Raw genomic sequence first — 23,859 nt, 5'->3', positions numbered from 1 at the left:
GGTATTAAAAGGGTAGGAAATCCGTTTTGGCAAAAACATATCCAGGGTGGCATTATAACCAGGGTGCACTATATTTGTTATAATTATTGAAAGGTGTCACCTTTACTGTGTGGTGTTATTTCCAGGGAGAAGAGTGAAAGCATTATAATAATTAATACAGTCCCAGCTGGGGTACTGCAAACATCCCCACCTCAGGCAGACATCACAATGCCCGGTTTTTCAGCATTACTGCATCATAGCAACAGTCACTGACAAATAGTCTTCAAAGAGGAAATCCCAAATTATCAGTCAAAAATGAAAATACATTAACCATATCACCATTTATTTTCATATAATAATAAAATATAAAATAGATAAAATAACAGTTCACACATCATCATCATCATCATCATCATCATCATCATCATCATCATCAAGGAACCATGATCTGGTCCATGATAAAAAGCCCATCTCTTACCTTCACAAAAAACATCATCCGAATAAACATTTCAAGATGTGTAAAACCATTATTACAAGAAGGTCTCTGTCCGAAACTGGGATGTGCACACAAATGATCCATCAGGTCCCCCATTCCTGACCCTGAGCAGCTCCAACCCTCACACATGCAACATGAGAAGATAATTCAAAGGATGTACTGAATGTTTTGACAAAGGTAAATTCCTTTGGACAAAAACTGGAGTTCTTATTCACGAAAATGATTAATGAATGGCATTTCATTTCCTGGTTATACACACAGTCTGTAAATCTATAACAGAAAGTTCAGTATGACAGGCCACAGGAATATGAAGTTTGGATTAAGATCATAAAACTGTCTCCTGTATACATCCAACATATCTCTCTATATAACAAATACCCTGATATGTCTATATTCAATGTAATATTTCTAATTTAACTCCATATTCCAGTGGCTTGACCTATCAGATTATATGGTTTTAATGACATCAGAACTTTCCAAGAAAGGCAGCATATGTTTTGATTATCGATAAAATGGATATATCTGATTGACCTTAACAGCAGTAAATACTACCAGTGTAAAAGACCTGCTCCAGATTTCATAAAAATGTTATTGCACAAATGACTGACTGCAGCAATACTTCAGCATACTACAGCAAGTGAAATACATGTTGAATCACGGACTTCATCTTTCAGCATTAGATGAAGACAAAATAAATGGCACACTTCTTGTACATGTCCTTCTGGCAAGAAAATAGTGGCAGTCGATCCAAGCATTACACTTACCACTTGGGAGTAGCAGTAAAACTACCATTATAATAAATTACATTTATATAAAAGACAAAAATATGTTGAAAATACACCATGAGAAAGATACAGTAGAATATATGATATAGAAAAAGGTTAACACACTGGGTACTTATATGATACACACACAAGGACACATACCAATACAAATGGAAGAAGTTATTTTGAAAGAAAATATTAGTACTGTATGTCTGTTATTAGAGCAATATTTACATCTTCACAATTTACTGATAAATCTGGCTAATTGTTTTCCTACAAACATGAAATGGTAGAAAAAATATACATGACTCATATATATGTTAAACAGTATAAACTAATAATTTATCAAAATGATAATAGATCATAATACTAGCAGAATCAGCAAATATGGATGTAGGCATGCTGAAGGGTATGAGATAAAATCCTGGTCAGTACATCAGTTGTGTTCTCAGTTCCTTGAGGAGAGTTGAGTTATATCCTGTGGTAACCTCTGACATGGGCGGGATGAAGAGATTAAGTAGTGAAATGAGATACAGAAAGGAATCTGAGAATCATAATATTTACCAATCAGCTTGGCAAGCAAACATCACCCCTATCTGTCACAAAAGATTGATTGTGAGACTAGAAGGTTGAGTAGATAGTGGTTAACCTGTCACGTGTCACCTTGAGAGTCTGAGCTCGGTTTCACACATTGGACCAAAATATGATCAAGAATCTGTATCGAAACACCGCACTCACGAAATAAAGAAGTTGTTATCCATAAAATACTGGTCCTATATTGTACGTCTCAACTTCTAAAATGCCATTCAAACAAGTCAAAATATGATCAAATTGATAAACTACTGTGCTGCTAATTAGGATATGTTAATACAACTGGAAGTATGATATGTATCATGTATTATTTAAATATGTGAAAATAAATTACAATTTTCCGCATTTAAGTATAAATTTTCTTTGGAAAGTACTGGTACACAAAAATTAATTTCATCAGTGTTTAGAATCTAATAAAAGACATATAAACAAAATCCATCTACTATGAAGAACAAATATTCCTGTACATTGCAAACATTGAAAAATCTGATCCAATAATCGTTTGGTCAAATATAAGTAAAATGAGTAAGGCTACTGAAAGCAGTTTCCAGCGTTACATCCGTCTTGAGATCAAACCCAAGCCCTTGGCCTGACACATGACCACTGTAGCCACCACCAACTCCTCACAGACATAATCACAATGATAATGACAAGAGATGCATGGAAAGGAATATGTTACCATGTGTTATTCACAAAACTCTCTAGCTAGACCATGTAGATTTCATGGTTAAGTTGTGTTTTCTTTCAAGGCAGACACAGCAGTCAGTCAATATGGACTGATGGTGTAAGGTAACAGCTAAGAAGAAAGGACTTCTTTGTCATGGCAATGATAACTTCCATTCTAGGTGATGGGCCACTTTCGTCAGTCGTGACACTTTATACTAACACCTACCTCAGTTAATAGCTTGGGGTTAAGAAGTATTCTTCACATGGTGTTGTGTTTATATGTCCTCAATGTTCCCTTACTTTTTGCCATAAGTATATGGTCAGACAAGTTTGGATCTTATGAAGTAAAATGTGATCTTATATCATTCATGTAGCTGAGGAAGTAGTAGTAGTAGTAGTAGTGGTGGTGGTAGTGGTAGTGGTAGCATAGCAGTAGCAGTAGCAGTAGCAGTAGCAGAAACAAAAGTAGTAGTAGTAGTAGTAGTAGTAGTAGTAGTAGTAGTAGTAGTAGTAGTAGCAGTGATAGTAGTAGCAGCAGTAGCAGAAGTAGTAGTAGTAGTAGTAGTAGATACCTCTACACTCCTTATAGATCACATATCTTTGAAAAAAATCAGGTCACCTGGAAAGGTGATAAACCAACTTGCAGAATAATACAACAGATTGTATAACACCTTCCCTCGCAGAGTACAACATTACATACCAAATACATGCCTCAAGCATCAAGACAAGTAGATGACACACAAACAATAAACCGGTCTGATAATAAGCTTAGTGACAAAGCTTCCATCTAACTGTTTAAACTAGACAATGTGGTCAGCACAAGACCACGATAACCTGAAACCTGACCCGTATTAGATCCAAGTGACCTTTATCAATGACACATACTTATCTATTTGATAATGAGTGAGTGAGTTTGATTTAACACTGACCAGTATTTAACAGTATTTCACTATATATCACAGTATATCAGTACTTCTTAACTGGCATTTTATTCACAACAATATCTATCCAGTATCCTAACACACGAGGTGATCAGCGATCACACATACTTCCTACTAACAGGTCGAATGTGTCATGAAATATGGCTTTGTAGTCAGTTCCACTCGTTCACTGGTCCAGATACCTTGGAATCTAGATTACATTGATTACAAGTGTCCTCAGGTTAGAACTGGTTACAGTCATGTGAGTCTAATTTCAAGACCTGAGGTAGATTAAAGGTGACTACAATGGGGTTTTTTCTGTTGATATTCAGATAATGTGTATTTGCATCTGTTTCTTAAAATCTCCCTCTTCGCTGACTCGGGACATATACTTTAAATCAAATGGCATAGAAGTTATCAGTTCCATTACTGCTTGACCCAGCTTACCTTTCAATAGGCAATTGCTTTAAAACCGCTTCAATTTAAGTTGTATTTTATGCTTTAAAGCTTGAAAGCAAGCACAGAATTGTAAGTTAAGCAACGTACTTTCTGTTATGTCGGAGATTGTTCTCAGTAAAGATTAGATTCACCCTGAAAGTCTTCTGTTGAAAGAAAGCACTAATCACTTAAATGATTTTTTGCTTTGGTTTTCTGCTAAATATTCCAAACAAATATAAATAAACATTTCAGTACAATGATCCTTCCAATTCTGCATCTAAGAAAACTTTGGGACAGTTTAGTTTTCGGACATTTCTGTCCTACAGCAACCAACAGAAGAATACTGTGTTGGATTTCATTGGAAACTAACAATAACATACACATACAACACACTTGGAAAACAAATGTTAAAATATTAAATGGGTTATGAATATAATTACAATAAATTTAAAAAACAGTATTAAATTCTTACAATACTCTCAATACACAGTTGTCTACTCAGGTGTGCTATGAAACTATCTCTACATGACTGAGATAATCAATAGATACTGTGTATTTCTTTTCACTACAAGTATGGCAAGAACAGTTCTATGCAAGGAAAGGTACACTCGATGTCAGGTGGTGACATCCCATCAACACTAACACAATACTGTTTACAGCTGAGGGAAATTGAATACTTGACAATAAAAATACTGGTGGCCCTAAAATAATAACACAATTAGTTCCATATATTTAGAAAACTGTTTTATCATATCACGAGAAATAAAGAATAAAATGACATAGGATGGCTTTAGAATTGCTGAAAATTTCTACATAGTCAGCATACGTACTTTATAAAATTAATAAAGCAATTCTGTGATTTTGGTAGGAATGTCTATACATTTATGTGATGAGACATCAGTTTTATCCTGCCACTGAAACAGATGTACAAAGTGTGGAGCCTGAACATGACGCAGGTCTGATAATTCAGTGTACTTTAGAGACATCCTAGTATTCAGGACATTGTCCCACATATCTATCATGCTTTAGGTTACAAACATTGAAGAATTATATAACAGGATAATAATACAAAATACTGGAAAATCAGAATGAGTCAGTGAAGAAGTTAGTTTAGTTTTATGCCGCTTTTAGCAATATTTTAGAAATATCACAGCGGGGACACCACAAATGGGCTTCACACATTGTGCCCATGTGGGGACTCAAACCCGGGTCTTCAGTGTGATGAGTGAACACTTTAACCACTTGGCTACCCCACCGACCCCTGTAAAAGAGACCCTACTTGTCCTTTATCTAATTCAGCATTGCACATTCGCGTGTTTCATAAGGTCAGCTATCTTTTTAGCTGATGGACTGATCTTGAAAAATCTTGTAAGTCAGTCAAACTTAAGAACATGAATGAAGTCAATTGTAGAGACGTTTTTTTAATCATATCAACAAAACATTTTTTTAATCATATCCAAGTCTGAATTAGATTGGTAGGTGATAAAAAACAAGAATGCTATGTTTGACACCTTATAAATATTATACATCTGACATCAGATAGAAGAATTTCCATGAAATTTTATCATGATAGTTGTCAAAGTAATCTCTGCTGTAAGGAGTACAAAAATCCCTTGCCATCCTGGTTTTGTTTTGTTTAATTTTTCCTTTTTAGGTTTGGTGGATCTGTAAACCAATATGCGAAATTAAAGGCCTAACTTATGTCACATGTTACAAGATTATTTTCTAGACTATCACGGAACAAGAAAAAACAAGCGTCATATGTTTCTTCTGATAGTAACCACATGATGATAAAAGCATGTCTAACATGACACTCAGGGTTAAACTAAATAAAACACTACAACTATTAATACTGAGAGGAACACCAATGATGATGATTCCTAAAATACTACAGCATGATAAAAGGAAATATAAAACATTCTTTTACTCATGAAAAAAATTCACCAGTTTACTTTAAAAATAAAATACTTCCAGAAAGGGATTTACAACCTGAATAATAGAAACACAGTTTGTAAATGGCACATGTGTAATGAGAATTCTCACTTATGATTCACCATGACAACCACCAATGTGTTCCTTGTACCTTGTTTAACTATAACTACAGTTCTATGTGTGATGAAACAAATAAAATCAGCAATACAGTCAAAATACATGTATAGGTTCTTAATATGACAGAAATATTCTCAAAAATAACACAGCACACTGCCATTCTGGAAGCCTGTGTCGTGGTTATGTGAGAATTGGTGCTTAATATGATGAGAAATGTTCTGATAATATGTGAGAATAGGTGCTTAATATGATGAGAAATATTCTCATAAAACAACAAGCACGTTGCCATTCTGGAAGCCTATGTGATGACAATGTGAGAATAGGTTCTTAAAATGATGAGAAATATTCTCATAAAACAACAAGCACGTTGCCATTCTGGAAGCCTAGGTATTGGCAACCTATTTTCAAATAGGTGCTTATAAGATGAGAAATATTCTCATAAAACAACAAGCAAGTTGCCATCCTGGAAGCCTGAGTAAGCATCTTGAGCAATATAGTGATAAAAATCATAAAATATCTCATCCAGAAACAACAATACTCAACAGGAATGTCATGGCCTGAGCCTAGATATCAGTTTTATAACCCAACAGGACCTCAGCTGCTGATATTATAACAATACCGTATGTGTGAACTATTCTGGGTGTCATCAGGCAATCATAAAATCAATGTAGTTTCCATCACAGTTTCAACAGGAAGGTACCACATATCATGAGATCATATATATATATATATTTATCAGCTGCATGGTCTTCACCCACAGTCCATCCACTGAGATACTTGCAGAGCAACAAAATACATTTACCTTGGCATATTTCACTCATTCCCTCCATAGTTAGTTGGTTGCCATCAACATCATTTAGTTATTTGTGAAACCATACCCCTGGATTCTCATGAAACCTTCTTGTGTATCCTTAGTTATCTTAGGATAACCACAGACAATCTAATGACCATCACACAAAACCATAATTATTCCTGAAACCCCCATACCAATGGATTCTCAAAAAACCTCCATGTGCACCCTTGGGGTATTTAAGATACCAGTATATAATTTACCACAAGACTTCCATGAGACCTTCATCCATATCCTTAGACTCTCAAAATACTTTCATCTATATTTTCAGATACTCATCGTACCATTCAAACCCTGTGACACCTTATTCCATTCTTTAGATACTCAGTGAAATCTCACTCTTGCAAATGTGAATTAGCCTGAGAAACTCTGATATGGATCATGGTTCCTGTTCATGACACAGGAGATTGTTTATCAAATGTCCTGTGATAACAACCTACATGGATGTTGTTGACACATTCTGTAAACTCCGAGGTCACACTGTCATGTCTGTTGTCCATGAAGTATACACAGTGTTGGCACCATCAGGACAACATGGCATGATGAATGGAAGAGCTGCAGCATTAGTATTCAGTGAAATGTTGCAGCAACAAGAGTTAAGTTAATAAATAAATAGAACTAGTTTAACAAAGTCAGCATTCAATTCATAAGAACTCCCCATGACAGTCAATATCAAACTGCTCCAAATAATAACAGCCAATGTACATACACCAGGCTCCTTCAACATGTCTCCTGCAGCATCCACCAACCATCTTCATCGTGATCCTCGTGTTCTTCCGGCAGGATGCTACAGACAGGATCAGTGAGATCAGTGGACCACTGGCGACAAGTTCACACAAAGTTCTCGTCGCTATGGGAACACATCAGGAAGGAGTCCATGAGCCTGGGCTGGATGAGCTGCTGATAGTCCTGAGCTGACATCTTGTGATCTTCAACAGTTGTGCAGATCTTACGTCAGTGAGGCCTGCAATGAAGATCAGTCATGTGCAAGGTGATATACTGTCGCCCTTGATCCCGACGTTATCATGACTACAACATGAGTGTGGTGAAACATCAGGGTCAACATTTTCAAGTCAAATTAACAAAGCCAGACCAACCAATCACATTTAATCATATATAGATTACACTGAAGTCATATTAACCCAGATCCCCAAGGAAACCATCAAGATTCAGGGTATGGATATGGATGAACTATTCCCTCCAGGTCCCAAAGGTGCCGATAAAAACTTGGCCAGGCGATGTAGATTCTGGGGGACCTGTTTTAATTATGGGAGAAAATATGCCTTTGTGGTTTTGGTTGTAAACCTGATAGATAAAGGTCCAAGGGCTATTCCCACCCATCCTCGATAAACCTCCGATAAACCTCCACTATACCCTGGATGCATCTATAGCTCGGCCACATAATTTTATTACCTCCCTTGGCTGGCTTTTTATCCAATCAGGTGTCTACGCTGGGAAGTTGAGCGTACCACTCACAAGGTTTCTATCATAACTCACTTTCGCTTGTTTTATCTAACCGATTACACTTGGCAACACAATTGTTGCACAGGTACTCTGAAAGAGGTAGAAGGAGTTCTTGCATGTATTTTTTGAAGGTTTCAGACTTGTCAATTTGACTGTATGATTTCCCCCCTACATCTGAATCGCACAGCGAGCAAACCTTCACGGCCGCTATCTTTGTTGACACTGGCAAGTTCGGTTGTAACGGCTTACTTGACTGGTTACTGTGAGAATGCAGAGCCAGCAAAGGCAGGTAATAAAATTATCGGGCCGAGCCGTAGATGCATCCAGGGTATAGTGGAGGTTTATCGGAACGTATACCCTGGAGATTATCGAGGATGATTCCCACCGTGAGGGTTTACTTTAAAACCAAAAGTGAGGTGATGTTTTTTTCCTCTTACTTATGAACTGTTGAAACAATTACAAATAATTGTCCAATATTATGTTAGTGTGTCATGACAGTCTGCAAGGAGTCCATGGGTGTGTAACTGATCTCCAACCTATGGTATAATGGTTAAATTCATTTTGGAAGAGATTGTCTCTCCCCTGCTATAGGACATGGCTGACTGACTGAGTTTAATTTTACGCCGCTTTTAGCAATATTCCAGCAATATCACGGCGGGGGACACCAGAAATGGGCTTCACACTTGTGCCCATGTGGGGAATCGAACCTGGGTCTTCGGCGTGACGAGCCAACGCTTTAACCACTAGGCTACCCCACCGCCCCCTGTAGGACATGGAATCAATCAGTAAGTATCATCTACTTACAAGGCAGGCCACAAGTACCGCATCGCTGTTGTTTCTCTCCTTCACAAACCGACACAGCTCAACTAGTCGAGGGACACCTGGAATGTAAGACATGTTGATTAATGCATGCAAATCAACAAAATGCAAACTTTTTCCAAAAAGACCGTTCATCCCTGCTTGTTTGGTGACAGAGTGAATTTGATTTAATCTTCCTTTGACTGCTTAACAAATTGAATATATCATGGTCATTTAACTATCAAAATACATACTAGTCCACTAGCTCCTGACTACGGAATTGTGGTGGACAAGTAAACAAGTAGTTGTCATGGACGAGCAGTATTTGATAGGTACGATTCTCTACCACTTTTCCTTGCTTCAGTCTGTACACAATCTTTTTAAGTGCCCTCTAATGAGACTGAAAATTGAAAATTTTACTATAAATTGTATATTTATATACTTATCCTATCTCATGGTATGCACCTCTCTTCTTCTTCTACGACCATGTGTGGAAACGTGCTGTAGGCTAAGTTGAATCAAAACTTCCTGACCTCTGACCACCTGACCTCTGCCCCCAGCCCGATAGCAGTACCTGTCAATCATCTCAATAAGCTGCAGATCGCTCAGATGATCACGTGACTATCTGTGCCTGTAATTCTCGTCTTGGAGCGTCCAGTAATCTGTGATGTGGGGCAGGTCGGGTGGGTATCCATCGCGTGAGAGAGGATAAGTATATAAATATACAATTTATAGTAAAATTTCCAAATTTTTAAACTTATCCTATCTCACGGTATGCATTATCCCACGGTTGGCTGGTGGGCCGCAGATAACCCTGTGTCAACTCTACAACCGTGAGGTCGCATAACACAAGGAGGCCAGGAGAAAGCACCAACTCCCGATATGCTAACTCCGAACTTGTGATGGGTTGCTTCTGATAACCCCTTAGCTTACACAGCACAAAAACTCTAGGGAGTGGGCGGTCCCGAATTAATGTGGTTTTCAGCCGCAACTTTTGACAAGCAAAAGGACGAGTTTGGCAAGTAGACCCCGCCTCCTCGCGATTTATCAAGTGACCCCAGTGAATTAAAGTCGAAGACCTTAATCTGGACAGTCCCTGCTTCGAAACTACCCCCCACAGACACACGCTGGAAGGCGGTGAAAGAGGGAATAGCCCGGTTGCTCAACTGGTTTAACGTTCAGTACCAATCCCCCTAACTTACCAAAGGAAAAAAGGACTTAGGAGCGGAACGCCAAAAACCACGCAGGTAATCGGAAATCAACACTTCACTGACGCAATTGCTCAGAGAGTAGAGGTCAGTAAGCGGAGTGTCAACCACCTCTGCATGTAGCACAAGACTGGCCTCTCAGTCTATAGAGTCATAACTATGACAGTGCAGCCACGCCCTAGTTCCCCAGGTGAGGTGGTCTAAGCCTAAGATAAAAAAGGTACAAAGATAAAGATGACATCGATATCTTTTATTAATGTACAGAAAGCAAAACCGACACGCGGAAGGACTGCTTTTCATCTGTGAGAACGGGTCGATGACAGCTGCTGAGCTAGGACCAGAGGACCGAACTGGTGCAGCCCCTCCACGTCCGTGACTGAGAGATCCCGAAGATAGTGTGAGGCGAAAACGGTATCCGACTTCCAAAAACATCCCTCTATGATTGCCTGGAGGGAACAGTTCCTATGAAGCGCCATGGTGGAAGCTAAGGCCCGAGTTTCATGAGGATTCACTGTCGAAGGTGGAGGAAGGTTGGCATAGGCATAGCACACAGGATAGTGGATCTCAACCAAAACGCCAAAGTGGAGGCAGCAGACAACGGGATGAAGAGTCTCTTGTGCAAACTGCGTCGGTCCTTAGAAGCAGCCAAGTAGATCCGCAATGCCCGAACCGGGCACAGGGAAAGATCTTCCGTGTCATCAGGACCCAAAATAGTGTACAGCGGTGGAATCGTGAACATGTGGTCCGGCTGTCCTGGTAGTTGGTTCTTGGTGACGAAATCCCACCGCAAACCAAGCATGTCTTGACCTCTCAAAATGCAACCGGGAGATGTCAAGGGCAGTGTAAGAGAAAGAAGGTCTTAAAAGTGACCTGCTCAAAGTCTTTTCCCCAAAGGGTTCGTAAGCCGCTGACATTAGATGATAAAGCACAACGGAAAGGTCCCAAGCTGGTGGTCGGAACTTCCGGGATTGGTCAGTATGTCTATAAGATCTGAGGACAGACTGGAGCTCAGGAACTGTAGACACCTTCACACCTGTGGCTGGAGCAAAATAACGGTGTTAAGAGCAGCCAGGTAGGTAGACAATGTAGAACACTTAAGCTTCCTGGAGGTTCGAAGATGTTGGAGGTACTCTGCCACCAACTGCGGCAAAACAGTAGTAGGGGAAGCTATACCCCTCGTCCAGCAGTTCGCCTAAAAATTCTTCCACTTGTCATCATAGAGTGACCTAGTGGAGGAGCGATGCGCTGTAGTGATGGCAGTAGCGACAGCAGTAGCGACACGCTTAGAATATCCCTTTGCAGTTAGCGACTTATGGAGATGCGCCAGACATGAAGATGGAGTGTGAGCGGAGACCAATGCAGCTGATCGGAGTGCGGATGCACCAGAAGATCGATGCGTTCGGGAAGTGGTACAGGATCTGGATCGGCCAGGTCTTGTAGATCGACAAACCACCCTCTGGCCGGCCAATAGGGCATGACCAAAAGCAGTATCATCTGCTGAGTCGTGCGCAGTTTCAGTAGTATGCGTGGAAGAAGGGCAACTGGTGGAAAGGCGTACGCATTTAGGTCGTCCCAAGGAATGGCTAGAGCGTCGAGACCCCAGGCCAGAAGGTCCGGAATCGGAGACACGAACAGAGGCAACTGGTGGTTGAAACGAGTGGCTAACAGATCCACTGTTGGAGTCGTCAGCAAATAGCAGACGGTCTGGAACACCTGTGGATGTAGTTTCCACTCTGTCGGGGAGGGACGAAGCGGCCGGGACAGAGAATCCGCAATCACGTTCTTCACTCCTGGAATATGGTTGGCGTGAACGGCGATGTCGAGATTGCCAACCAACTGGAAGAACCATTCTGTCCACTGCAGGAGTTGAGGAGACCCCATCAGGTTGATGTGCCACACTACTGCTGCATTGTCCGACCAGACCATGAGAGAGGTCGATCGTAGAATCTCTTGCCAGTGAGTGATGGAAAGAATCACTGCCCTGAGCTCTAGAATGTTGATGTGGTAAGCGCGATCTGCGAGAGACCACCGCCCTGTCACTTACTGAGCAAGAAGGTAAGCCCCCCACCCGTGTAGAGATGCATGAGTCAGGACGAACAGCCTTAAGCAGACTCTCGCCGCAGACGTTCAACTCTTCCATCCAACAGAGGAGATGGGGATGGAGCGTCGGAGGTAACGTGATCAGGGAAAGCAGGTTGCCCACCCTGATGTGTGGAGCCAGGAATAACTGCAACGGTCGAAGCTGAAGTTGATCCCTGAGGGTCAACGCCTGGGCCGACGTCAAGAGACCCAGAGCTCCTGCCACTGACGAAGAGTCCTGGGTTGAGACAACGCAAGGGGAACTAATTGCCGGATGTTGTAGAAATGGTCCCTCGGCACAAACAGTCTGTTGAGCTCTGTGTCGAACACCGCCCCGATAAACTGCAGGCGGCATGAAGGGACTAGCTCCGACTTCTCCATGTTGACAAGCCAGCCTAACTTGTGAAGTAGCTGCATCGTGAACACCATGTGCCGTAGGAGGAGTGCATGGTCGGTCTGAGCCTGGATACAGTCATCAATGTAAGTTTCGAACAGTATCCCCTTGTAATGGAGGAAGCTGGTGATGGGCTTCGTCACTCATGTAAATACCCGTGGAGCCGAAGAAATTCCAAACGGGAGCACCCGCCACTGATAGTGGGTGCCCTCGAAGATGAAACGAAGAAACGTGGGATGGTCCGGGAAGATCGGGATGTGAAGGTACGCATCCTGAAGGTCTAGGCTGACCATGTAATCCCCCGGTTTGATGATAGTCTTGAGTAGAGCCACCGACACCATACGGAAATGAGGCGGTGGTTGTAGGAACATCCCGTTAAAGACCTTCATGTTGAAGATGAGTCTCAATTTGTCGGAATCCTTCTTCGGAACCAGAAAGATTGGAGAGTAAAACCCTGAGTCGGCTGGAGTCGAGCCCAGGGATTCGAGCGCAAGTTTCTGAAGAAGCGTAGCTATGGTGGATCGCAGCACAGTCGTTTGACAAGCGGGATACGTCCTGTGCTCCGGAAATAATGTGAGAGGAGGGTTGCCGATGACCGGAAATTGAAACCCCTTGGACAGAGTGGAGAGAATGTAAGGGTCGTCCAAGATGGTCCCATTGAGGGCATAAATCGCAAGCCAATCTAAGCGGCGCATTGGAAGAAAGCAGCGCTCTGACAGTAAGCGCCCAATGGGGAGCAAGCGGCGCATTGAAAGCATGCGGCGCTTCGGAGGTAAGCGGCGCACTGGAAATAGGCAGTGATCCATAGACAGGTTGGATGGCATACGAGGCAGATGTAGAAAGTGCCACACTGGAACTCAGCGTCATACTTGTAGACATCACAGGAGGGTATGAGAGCGCCGAACCGGGACAAAGCGCCGAACTGGAGACAAGCGGCGCATGGGTAGAAAGCGCAGACCCATTAACCTTGCTGGAAAGCGCCACCGTGCTGGAAAGCGCTGGGCATCAATCCAAGTGCCGCACTGGAAACAATCGGCGTAGGATCACCAGGGGTCTGAGAAATCGACACCAGGGCAGACGGATAAGACTGGCCAGAAGAAGTAGTTAAAACTACAACTCTAGGCGGCGACGATCTTGAATAACAATAGGACTGGACGGCTGCGGACGGAATAAACGCCGGAGATCCTCACTCAGATAAGAATCAGAAGCATCATATAGAAATTCTTCATGCAGAGACGGGGACTTAGACCGGCGAACAGGTGTCTTCGAACGACGTTCAGAGTTCGAACGTTTAGATGAGGAAGGAGGGTTTACGGCGATGCCTGTCAGTCAAATGTCAGGAAGCCACCCAGCGATATTCCGAAAAAGCATCATCATCAAGTTGATGACAGTAGATACATCCCAAACAATCCACACACAATGCGTGTGGGTCCGCAGCAGAAAAGTTACTATTACACTTGTCGCAATGTTTGCGTTTATTAGAAGCACTGCGACGAGATTTACCCATATTGAACACAGTCAAACTCAGCACACGTCCACACGACGTAGCGACAAGAAAGAGAATGACAGGCACAGATAGTCACGTGATCATCTTAGCGATCTGCACGCTTATTGAGATGATTGACAGGTACTGCTATCGGAGTGGGGGCAGAGGTCAGGTGATCCGAGGCCAGGAAGTTTTGATTCAACTTAGCCTACAGCACGTTTCCACACATGGTCGTAGAAGAAGAAGAGAGGTGCATACCGTGAGATAGGATAAGTTTAAAAATTATTCCTGATGGTCTATGTTTTCTTGTGGATATCTTTTATAGTGCAAAAGAGTTATATACTTGTTAAATCTTTTATCTTTTCTGTTCATCTATATTTGTTGTTCTTCCCTACTAAAACAGATTATTTCATTCTGTACAATTTTCATAAACCTCCCCAATTGTGAATTGTAAACTAAGGTTCTTATTACTGTAAATACAGTACACCAGCTGCTTCAAGCCATCCACACTACCTGGGGCGGTGGGGTAGCCTAGTGGTTAAAGCGTTGACTCGTCACGCCGAAGACCCGGTTCGATTCCCCACATGGGCACAATGTGTTAAGCCCATTTCTGGTGTCCCCCGCCTTTGATATTGCTGGAATATTGCTAAAAGCCGCGTAAAACTAAACTCAGTTAGTCAGTCAGTCCACACTACCTACCATTCAGCTTGACAATACTGCGAGCATATCTCTCCTCTCTACACAGTCTTGTCAGGGCAATGGCCGCTTTCTGCTGTACACGCTCACATGCAGCGATCTCCGCTGGGTTCCTGTATGACGACGGTCGTTCATGAAGAAACTGAACCAACAGTTCTATCCCCGAATTCTCTGCAATCCCGGACTGACAAGTGTTGACAGCAGCCATGTTGGCTAACACTGTGGCAATCTGAAAAGACAACCATTATTACAACATATGTACACACTTCATTCACACACACACTTCACAACAGACAGTGGGGTGCAGAGGGAGGTGCAAATGTACACAGTCTGGACCAAACAATCCAGTGATCAACAGCATGAGCATTGATCGACGCAATTGGGATACTATGACATGTGTCAACGAAAGTCAGTGAGCCTGACCACCTGATTCTATAAGTCGCCTCTTACAACAAGCGACATTGATTGAAACCAATTATGTACGAAAGACTTCTGTGATTCATGTTGTCATTGAAATTATCATCTGACTGCTTGACTGAACATGGTAAATACTGTGAATGTCCACAATGAAAATGTCTGAATGCCTGATAAAATATTATAACTACTGAAAGTATAAAAAATTGAGACCAGATAATATTTTATTGAGGTCAGAAGAAAATACAATTTTATCGACAATAATTTCGCGAGCATATGTCCTCATATGCATTGAAAATGATGATACAGCTTGACCTAAAACCAAAAACCTCAGGCCCACCCCATCCCTGTGATAAATGACCAGACTAAATATCCCGGACCTGACCCTACTCAAACAAATAAGTGTAAACAGCCCAGACCTGATCCTTGGCAAACAGAGATGAAGCTTTGGACATGGAACAATGTCGGATGAGATGTCGTGGAGCCTGCTTCTGATGGAGGATCTCACATGCCAGGGTGTCAATGAACGTCACGTTGGCCACAGAGGCCACAGCGGCAGTCGCCAGCAGGAACACCTCATGGGAACTTGTCTTCTGACACAGAACTGGAAACCAGATGTCATGTATCATGACTGTCAATGTTAAACAAGTGTTCAGAACTGACAAGATACAGCCAGTGTTATTATATACATGTAGTTTGATGTTTTTTTGTCATTAACATTCCCCTGATTAGATTAAACTCAGCTGTGTAAATCACAGCCATGTCAGCAAAGTGTTGTGAAAACCAGAAAGCATCAATGAAACTGGACGTGTGTGTGTATTACTGGCAGTCTGTAGTGTACTATCATGAGATATCCATTCTCTTCCCACAGAGGTTACTCAAGTCATATCTTCCCACGCAACCTCTGTTCTAATACCACCATATTTCCTGGTTTTCGTAAAATCCCCTGATGGCAAAATATTTCAACACAAATTATCTCCCTTTTTTCTATCCAATCAGAACACGTGTTACATCGACTTAGATCCGATCTGGCGGCCACCATGGAGTTAGTTGATCAATACGCGAAGGATAGATTCGGTATTTCATGTTTAACTGAAAATCAGAAACTAGCAAAAGAAAGTGGGGCCACAAATATCCAACACGAATTATCTCCCTTTTTTCTATTCAATCAGAACATGTGTTACATCGACTTAGATCCGATCTGGCGGCCGCCATGGAGTTAGTTGATCAATACGCGAAGGATAGATTCGGTATTTCATGTTTAACTGGAAATCAGAAACTAGCAAAAAAAGTGGGGCCACAAATATCCCTCCTGTGTCGATGACTTATGTTGATGTGACACACAAGACATTTAATGGCTAGCTTGTCTGCTGTCAACGAGGGCGATGGAGACGCCATTGATCCGCCATTACAAGTATACAGAAATTACCGAGGCTTTGCGAATGATCACTTTTGAAACAACGTCGCTGATAAATAAATCTGATTGCAACCAATCACAAATCCTGAACACTCGCACCATGAAAGGGCCGTATTAGAACAGAGGTTACATGGGAAGATATGATTTGAGTAACCTCTGTGGGAAGAGAATGTGAGATATCAAGTCCCAGTAATATCCTGCTTAGTACTGACTCAAAGACATCCAGTCTTATGCCATGATGCTGACCACCGGGCAGGGAACAGCATGTAATGTCTTTAAACGTCTTTTGGTGTGACCTGGTCTATACCTGAATTATCCACTTTCCTTTCTCTTGGTAGAGACTCTATCCATTACACCAATCCTGTGAATATACGCCTTTGACCATGGTGATTGTTAATGCAGGATACATGTTTCATTTTTTCTGTGCACATATCCCTCCTGCAGATATTTTCACATAATTTTCATTTGCATATTTCATGCATTATAAATGTCTCCCTAATGCGTACTGTCTCTGTAGCACAGTGCAGCTCTTACTTCATCCTAGTATCAGCTATTACCTCCCTTGTTAGTAACCCAGCCAGCTAGGGTTCAATCCCAGCTTTCTAATAAAACTTTTGCAGATTTGTTATGTTTCATATCCCATTGTACCACTTTCCTGTCATGTGACCCTAAAAAACACATGTGGTACTGGGACCCCATGCTTCAGTGTGTTAGCAGCCGCCATACTGTCAAGAGGTCTCCTCTGCCTGTTAATCTCAATGTAGCACACAGGAACACAAATGTGAGTCTTGCATCTTTATTATTTCTTAGTTACTATTCTATTTTGTATAAATATAATGGTTAATAGTCTTCTTTGAAGTTCATGGCCTCATTGATGTGTGAATGAAATAATGTACATGTAATAATTTCCAAAATGATTTGAGGAAAAGAGTTACTTATGTCCTTACCAAGCAGGGCCTTCAGCAAGTCTTGTAGATTGTTGTCCACAAATCCACTGAGATGCTGGTTGTGTTCTAAACTAGGGGAGGTAATCTGAGCCACCACGCCCGCTGCCTCACCCTGCACACCTTCAGACGTCTTCGTATCACACAGGACATCGTTAAGCAGCTCGAGGCCACTCTCCTGTACATACACAAAACACTGTCAACAAGGAAACTGTTTCTGGCAGGTTGCGGAATGTTTCTGTTCTCTTGAGTAAAGGTCCTACTCAGGCTCATTGAAAAGAAATCTTAGCTCTTTCCGGTGCTAATAAATATCTCCCAATAAAGATCTCCCAATAAGGGTTACATCAAGACAACCTTTTGCAAACTTTGATTAACTAACAAAGAGGCATAGAAGAAGACTTACAAGAAGTTGACATTAGCCTACAATCCTGAAGTCATTTCTGCAATCATTATGCAGTGTTTATATGTGGATTTTTATCAGGCACCATTCAACCATGTTAACAGTGTCAGAAGAAGTACACCCACTAGGGCTTAAGACAAATTGCTAACCTCACAGACTGATAAGGAAAGATCTTATTTTCTTAAATATTTAAATAATCCAAAAGGGGTGTGAATGATAATTTGAATTATAAATTCAATTTTAAAAATATCTAACTCGATTTTTCACTTGTCATGAAACATAACATGATTCATGGCTTAATGATGTTCATGCCTTCCAGAGTTATGTCATAGGAGACTTGCATGCAAAACATTTCCAAACACCATTGCTTAAAAACGAATACTGTAAATTTTAAAGCCTTAATACCTTCTCAAGCTCCATGATACTCTCCGGCACACAACAGACAGTAGCAAGAGCACGCAGAGCCTGTGCATGTGCAAACTCCAGGGAATCAGTCCGACAAATGTCCAGTAATGCTCGTACACCTCCTTCCTGGAATAACATTTGCAATATGTCAGTGAATGAGTCGAAGAGGAAACAGTGTCAATGCTCAATCTAAGGACTGAAACTTCTAAACGGATGCCCCAATTATAATTTGACACCAGACATGGAAAAACATCCTTGATTACGCAGTGCTTATTTCAACTTATCAAGCAAGTATCCTGAATGCATAGACTTCCATATCTGACACATGAGCTAGGAACCATTCCCTGTTAACCACAGAGGGAACAACACCATTGCCATACCTCCAGTGAGAGCAAGTGTATGTTCTATAATGCTGTAGTAAGTAATATCACAACTACATCACTGCTGTATGTAAATAACTGAATCAATACCACGGGCTGAAAGAAGTGGCAGTCAACAAGATCAAAGCATAATAATAATAATAATAATAATAATAATAATAATAATGAGAAGATCTCCACACAACAAAGCATGCTCAAAGCACTAACACCCTGATTCTTATTACCCCGGATAACCCAAGCTGCCTGTTAGGTGCTAGAAGGTTATAGTCACATGGCTTTATCCAACCGGGTACCCATTTTCTGCTGGGTGAACAGAGGCAATTTTGAACAAACTCACTTGCCTAAGGTGAGACCACATGTATCACATGTGCTTCGTTGTGGGGCAGGACTGAAGTCCTAGAAACTCTCAGGAGGTAAGGTGCCAACACAGTCACCCATCCAAGGATTGTCTGAGCCCAACGTTGCTTAACTTCAACTGATTTGTGACCTGAGCGCTATGCACAGGACCACGTGCCACCACAATGGGTGGGCACAATGCATAGGGCACAATGAAAATATATCAGGCAAGCCTGATTCTATCAGCCTGGTGACACAAAATCCACATCTAGGGCTGACAGTCGATATACATCATAGAGATTGATAATCATGAACACAATATCAGTCGATTATAAATGTAAATCAGAGTCGTAACTTTGAGCAATACTGCCAAAAATGTCTGAAAGAAATGAATAAATTTCACAATCACTGGTGAGTTGACATGTTTTTGCATGGATTATTAAAGAAACAGCATCCTGAACATAATTTAGAAGCAGACCATGAATAAATAAAGTCCAAAATTTGTATATTGTGTTGGAAAATTAAAACACAATTTTCATATCGATAATCACTGATAATTTTTCATTTGAACGATGTTCCAATTATCGATAATTTTAGCCAGCTCTATCCACATCTCAATGGAAGGACCATAGTTTCTGTTATCAACCAGCTATCTTACCCTGGCAAGTACATAGCACATGTGCTCCCCCTCCAGACCCAGACTGATGACATTGCTGATGGCGCTGTGGACAGCTGAGGGCACCGACGCCTCATCTAGAGTGTCAACTAGGCGCTGGAATCAAGTCATAATACATTAACTAGGGATCTCAATATTCACTGATATAGGATATATTCACAAACAGATTAGAAACCTGTTCGTCTTACAATTCAAATGTCTGGAAAGTCAGGAATTTGTATAAAAAGGTCAGTGAATGTTGTACACAAAGTTAGGACCATGCAAAGCTGTTATTGATTACATAAACCACGGCACATATTGTCATGTTATGATGACACACACAATCACACAGGTAGACTTTGTTTATTTGTCTATTAGTCACTAATATTCCAGCCGTATCAAAAAGCCTGTCAACAATCAAGTCTGGAGCAGACAATCCAGTGAGTGATATTGTAAGCAACAATCTACATTGCCGGGGTAAGTCGACCAGCAATCAAGTCAGTCACCCAGTCCTACTACCAGCTTAGTGTACTGTGCGCATATTATAACACAAGAACTCTGGAATGTCAGATATTGTAACTAGGAGTCACTACACAGCTGAGCTCAAATAAGTTTATTGCCTGTACTCCGAAACAAGTGCAAGCCAACTGGGGTGCCCAAATACAAACAATTCAAAGTCAAATAGAGGGAAATAGTAATGGGTACACATGTGAAAATTAGGTGGTGAGTTATATTGTATAAACCTATAATAATATCACTTGGCATGAAAACGCATGTCCGGATGTTGGATTCACCAACATCCGGTATACAACTGACGATTGTACGATACTTCACTCAGTTGGTGTGACTTCAGTTTCTCATTCTTTCACTAACACTGCACTGTCAAACATGTGTATAAAGATATCACACTTACCTGCACCAGGTAACCAATTATTGAATCAACCAATCTGCTAAAAGACTGTCCCAAGAATGTGAGCTGATTGGTCAGAGGTACTTTGGCAGGTAAAGTCCCTCCACGTGTAAAACTGAAACATACATTACTGACTGACTGACTGAGTTTGGTTTTACGCCGCTTTTAGCAATATTTCAGCAACATCACGGCAGGGGACACCAGAAATGGGCTTCACACATTGTACCCATGAAGGGGTTTCTAACCCGGGTCTTCGGCGTGACGAGCCAACACTTTAACCACTAGGCTATCCCACCGCCCCGAAACATACATTAACCTTGGCACTACTCTGGAAACTGTATCATACATCAAGCTTGGCACTACTCTGGAAACTGTATCATACATCAGGCTTGGCATTACTCTGGAAACTGTATCATACATCAAGCTTGGCACTACTCTGGAAACTGTATCATACATCAAGCTTGGCACTACTCTGGAAACTGTATCATACATCAGGCCTGGCACTACTCTGGAAACTGTATCATACATCAGGCCTGGCACTACCCTGGAAACTGTATCATACATCAGGCCTGGCACTGTACTCTGGAAACTGTATCATACATCAAGCTTGGCAATACTACTCTGGAAACTGTATCATACATCAACATCAGGCCTGGCACTACTCTGGAAACTGTATCATTAATCTGGAAACTGTATCATACATCAAGCTTGGCACTACTCTGGAAACTGTATCATACATCAGGCCTGGCATTACTCTGGAAACTGTATCATACTGGAAATTGTACTCATGAAACTGTATCATACATCAGGCCTGGCTTCTGGAAACTGGCATTGTACCCATGAAGGGGTTTCGAACCTGGTCTTCGGACGAATAACGCTTTTAACCACTAGGCTATTATCACTAAAACATACATTAACCTTGGCACTACTCTGGAAACTGTATCATACATCAAGATTGGCACTACTCTGGAAACTGTATCATACATCAGGCCTGGCATTACTCTGAAACTGTATCATACATCAAGCTTGGCACTATTCTGAAACTGCACTACTCAAGCTGGGAAACTGTATCATACATCAGGCCTGGCATCTGGAAACTGTATCATACATCAGGCCTGGCACTACTCTGGAAAACATACATCAGGCCTATCTGGAAACTGTATCATCAGGCCTGGCACTACTCTGAAACTGTATCATACATCAGGCCTGGCACTACTCTGGAAACTGTATCATACATCAGGCCTGGCACTACTCTGAAACTGTATCATACACCAAGCTTGGCACTACTCTGGAAACTGTATCATACATCAGGCTTGGCACTACTCTGGAAACTGTATCATACATCAAGCCTGGGCTGTATCATACATGGCACTACTCCTGGAAACTGTATCATACATCAGGCCTGGCACTACTCTGGAAACTGTATCATACATCAAGCTTGGCACATACATACTCTGGAAACTGTATCATACATCAGGCCTGGCTGGAAACTGGCACTACTCTGAAACTGTATCATTACATCAAGCTTGGCTTGGCACTACTCTGAAACTGTATCATACATAAAGCATTGGCACTACTCTGGAAACTGTATCATACATCAGGCCTGGCACTACTCTGAAACTGTATCATACATCAAGCTTGGCACTACTCTGGAAACTGTATCATACATCAGGCCTGGCACTACTCTGGAAACTGTATCATTAATCAAGCTTGGCACTACTCTGGAAACTGTATCATACATCAGGCCTGGCACTACTCTGGAAACTGTATCATACATCAAGCTTGGCACTACTCTGAAAACTGTATCATACATCAGGCCTGGCACTACTCTGGAAACTGTATCATTAATCAAGCTTGGCACTACTCTGGAAACTGTATCATACATAAAGCTTGGCACTACTCTGGAAACTGTATCATACATCAGGTTTGGCACTACTCTGGAAACTGTATCATACATCAGGACTGGCACTACTCTGGAAACTGTATCATACATCAAGCTTGGCATTACTCTGGAAACTGTATCATACATTGTACCCATGAATAAAGGGGTTTCTGAACATCGGCACTACTCTGGAAACTGTATTACATCAGGACTTGACGAGCCAACGCTTTAACCACTAGGCTATCCCACCGCCCCGAAACATACATTAACCTTGGCACTACTCTGGAAACTGTATCATACATCAAGATTGGCACTACTCTGGAAACTGTATCATACATCAGGCCTGGCATTACTCTGGAAACTGTATCATACATCAAGCTTGGCACTATTCTGGAAACTGTATCATACATCAAGCTTGGCACTACTCTGGAAACTGTATCATACATCAGGCCTGGCACTACCCTGGAAACTGTATCATACATCAGGCCTGGCACTACCCTGGAAACTGTATCATACATCAGGCCTGGCACTACTCTGGAAACTGTATCATACATCAAGCTTGGCAATACTCTGAAACTGTATCATACATCAGGCCTGGCACTACTCTGGAAACTGTATCATTAATCAAGCTTGGCACTACTCTGGAAACTGTATCATACATCAGGCCTGGCACTACTCTGGAAACTGTATCATACACCAAGCTTGGCACTACTCTCGAAACTGTATTATACATCAGGCCTGGCACTACTCTGGAAACTGTATCATTAATCAAGCTTGGCACTACTCTGGAAACTGTATCATACATCAAGCTTGGCACTACTCTGGAAACTGTATCATACATCAGGTTTGGCACTACTCTGGAAACTGTATCATACATCAAGCCTGGCACTACTCTGGAAACTGTATCATACATCAGGCTTGGCACTACTCTGGAAACTGTATCATACATCAAGCTTGGCACTACTCATGAAACTGTATCATACATCAGGCTTGGCACTACTCATGAAACTGTATCATACATCAAGCTTGGCACTACTCTGGAAACTGTATCATACATCAGGCCTGGCACTACTCTGGAAACTGTATCATACATCAGGCTTGGCACTACTCTCGAAACTGTATCATACATCAAGCTTGGCACTACTCTGGAAACTGTATCATACATCAGGCTTGGCACTACTCTGGAGACTGTATCATACATCAAGCTTGGCACAATCTGGAAACTGTATCATACATCA

General features: G+C 41.6%; 1 protein-coding gene across 1 annotated transcript in view; it reads right to left on the bottom strand.

Annotated features, from left to right (window-relative positions):
* Window positions 1-371: 371 nt before the first annotated feature.
* LOC124265455 (protein inscuteable homolog) overlaps window positions 372-23,859 on the bottom strand; it is a 30,593-nt gene continuing 7,105 nt past the window's right edge. The window contains exons 7-14 of the mRNA XM_046700248.1: window positions 20,743-20,854; window positions 19,833-19,946; window positions 18,459-18,584; window positions 17,657-17,831; window positions 15,712-15,896; window positions 14,882-15,107; window positions 9,022-9,098; window positions 372-7,717 (exon numbers count right to left, since the gene is read on the bottom strand). Coding sequence (XP_046556204.1) covers window positions 7,703-7,717; window positions 9,022-9,098; window positions 14,882-15,107; window positions 15,712-15,896; window positions 17,657-17,831; window positions 18,459-18,584; window positions 19,833-19,946; window positions 20,743-20,854 — 1,030 coding nt within the window. The 3' untranslated portion in view covers window positions 372-7,702. The remainder of the gene's footprint in view (window positions 7,718-9,021; window positions 9,099-14,881; window positions 15,108-15,711; window positions 15,897-17,656; window positions 17,832-18,458; window positions 18,585-19,832; window positions 19,947-20,742; window positions 20,855-23,859) is intronic.

The sequence above is a fragment of the Haliotis rubra genome, unplaced genomic scaffold, assembly GCF_003918875.1.
Source record: "Haliotis rubra isolate DU_JTF1 unplaced genomic scaffold, ASM391887v1 Scf98, whole genome shotgun sequence".
Taxonomy (NCBI): Eukaryota; Metazoa; Mollusca; class Gastropoda; order Lepetellida; family Haliotidae; genus Haliotis; species Haliotis rubra.
This window is presented reverse-complemented; position numbering and strand designations above follow the sequence as displayed.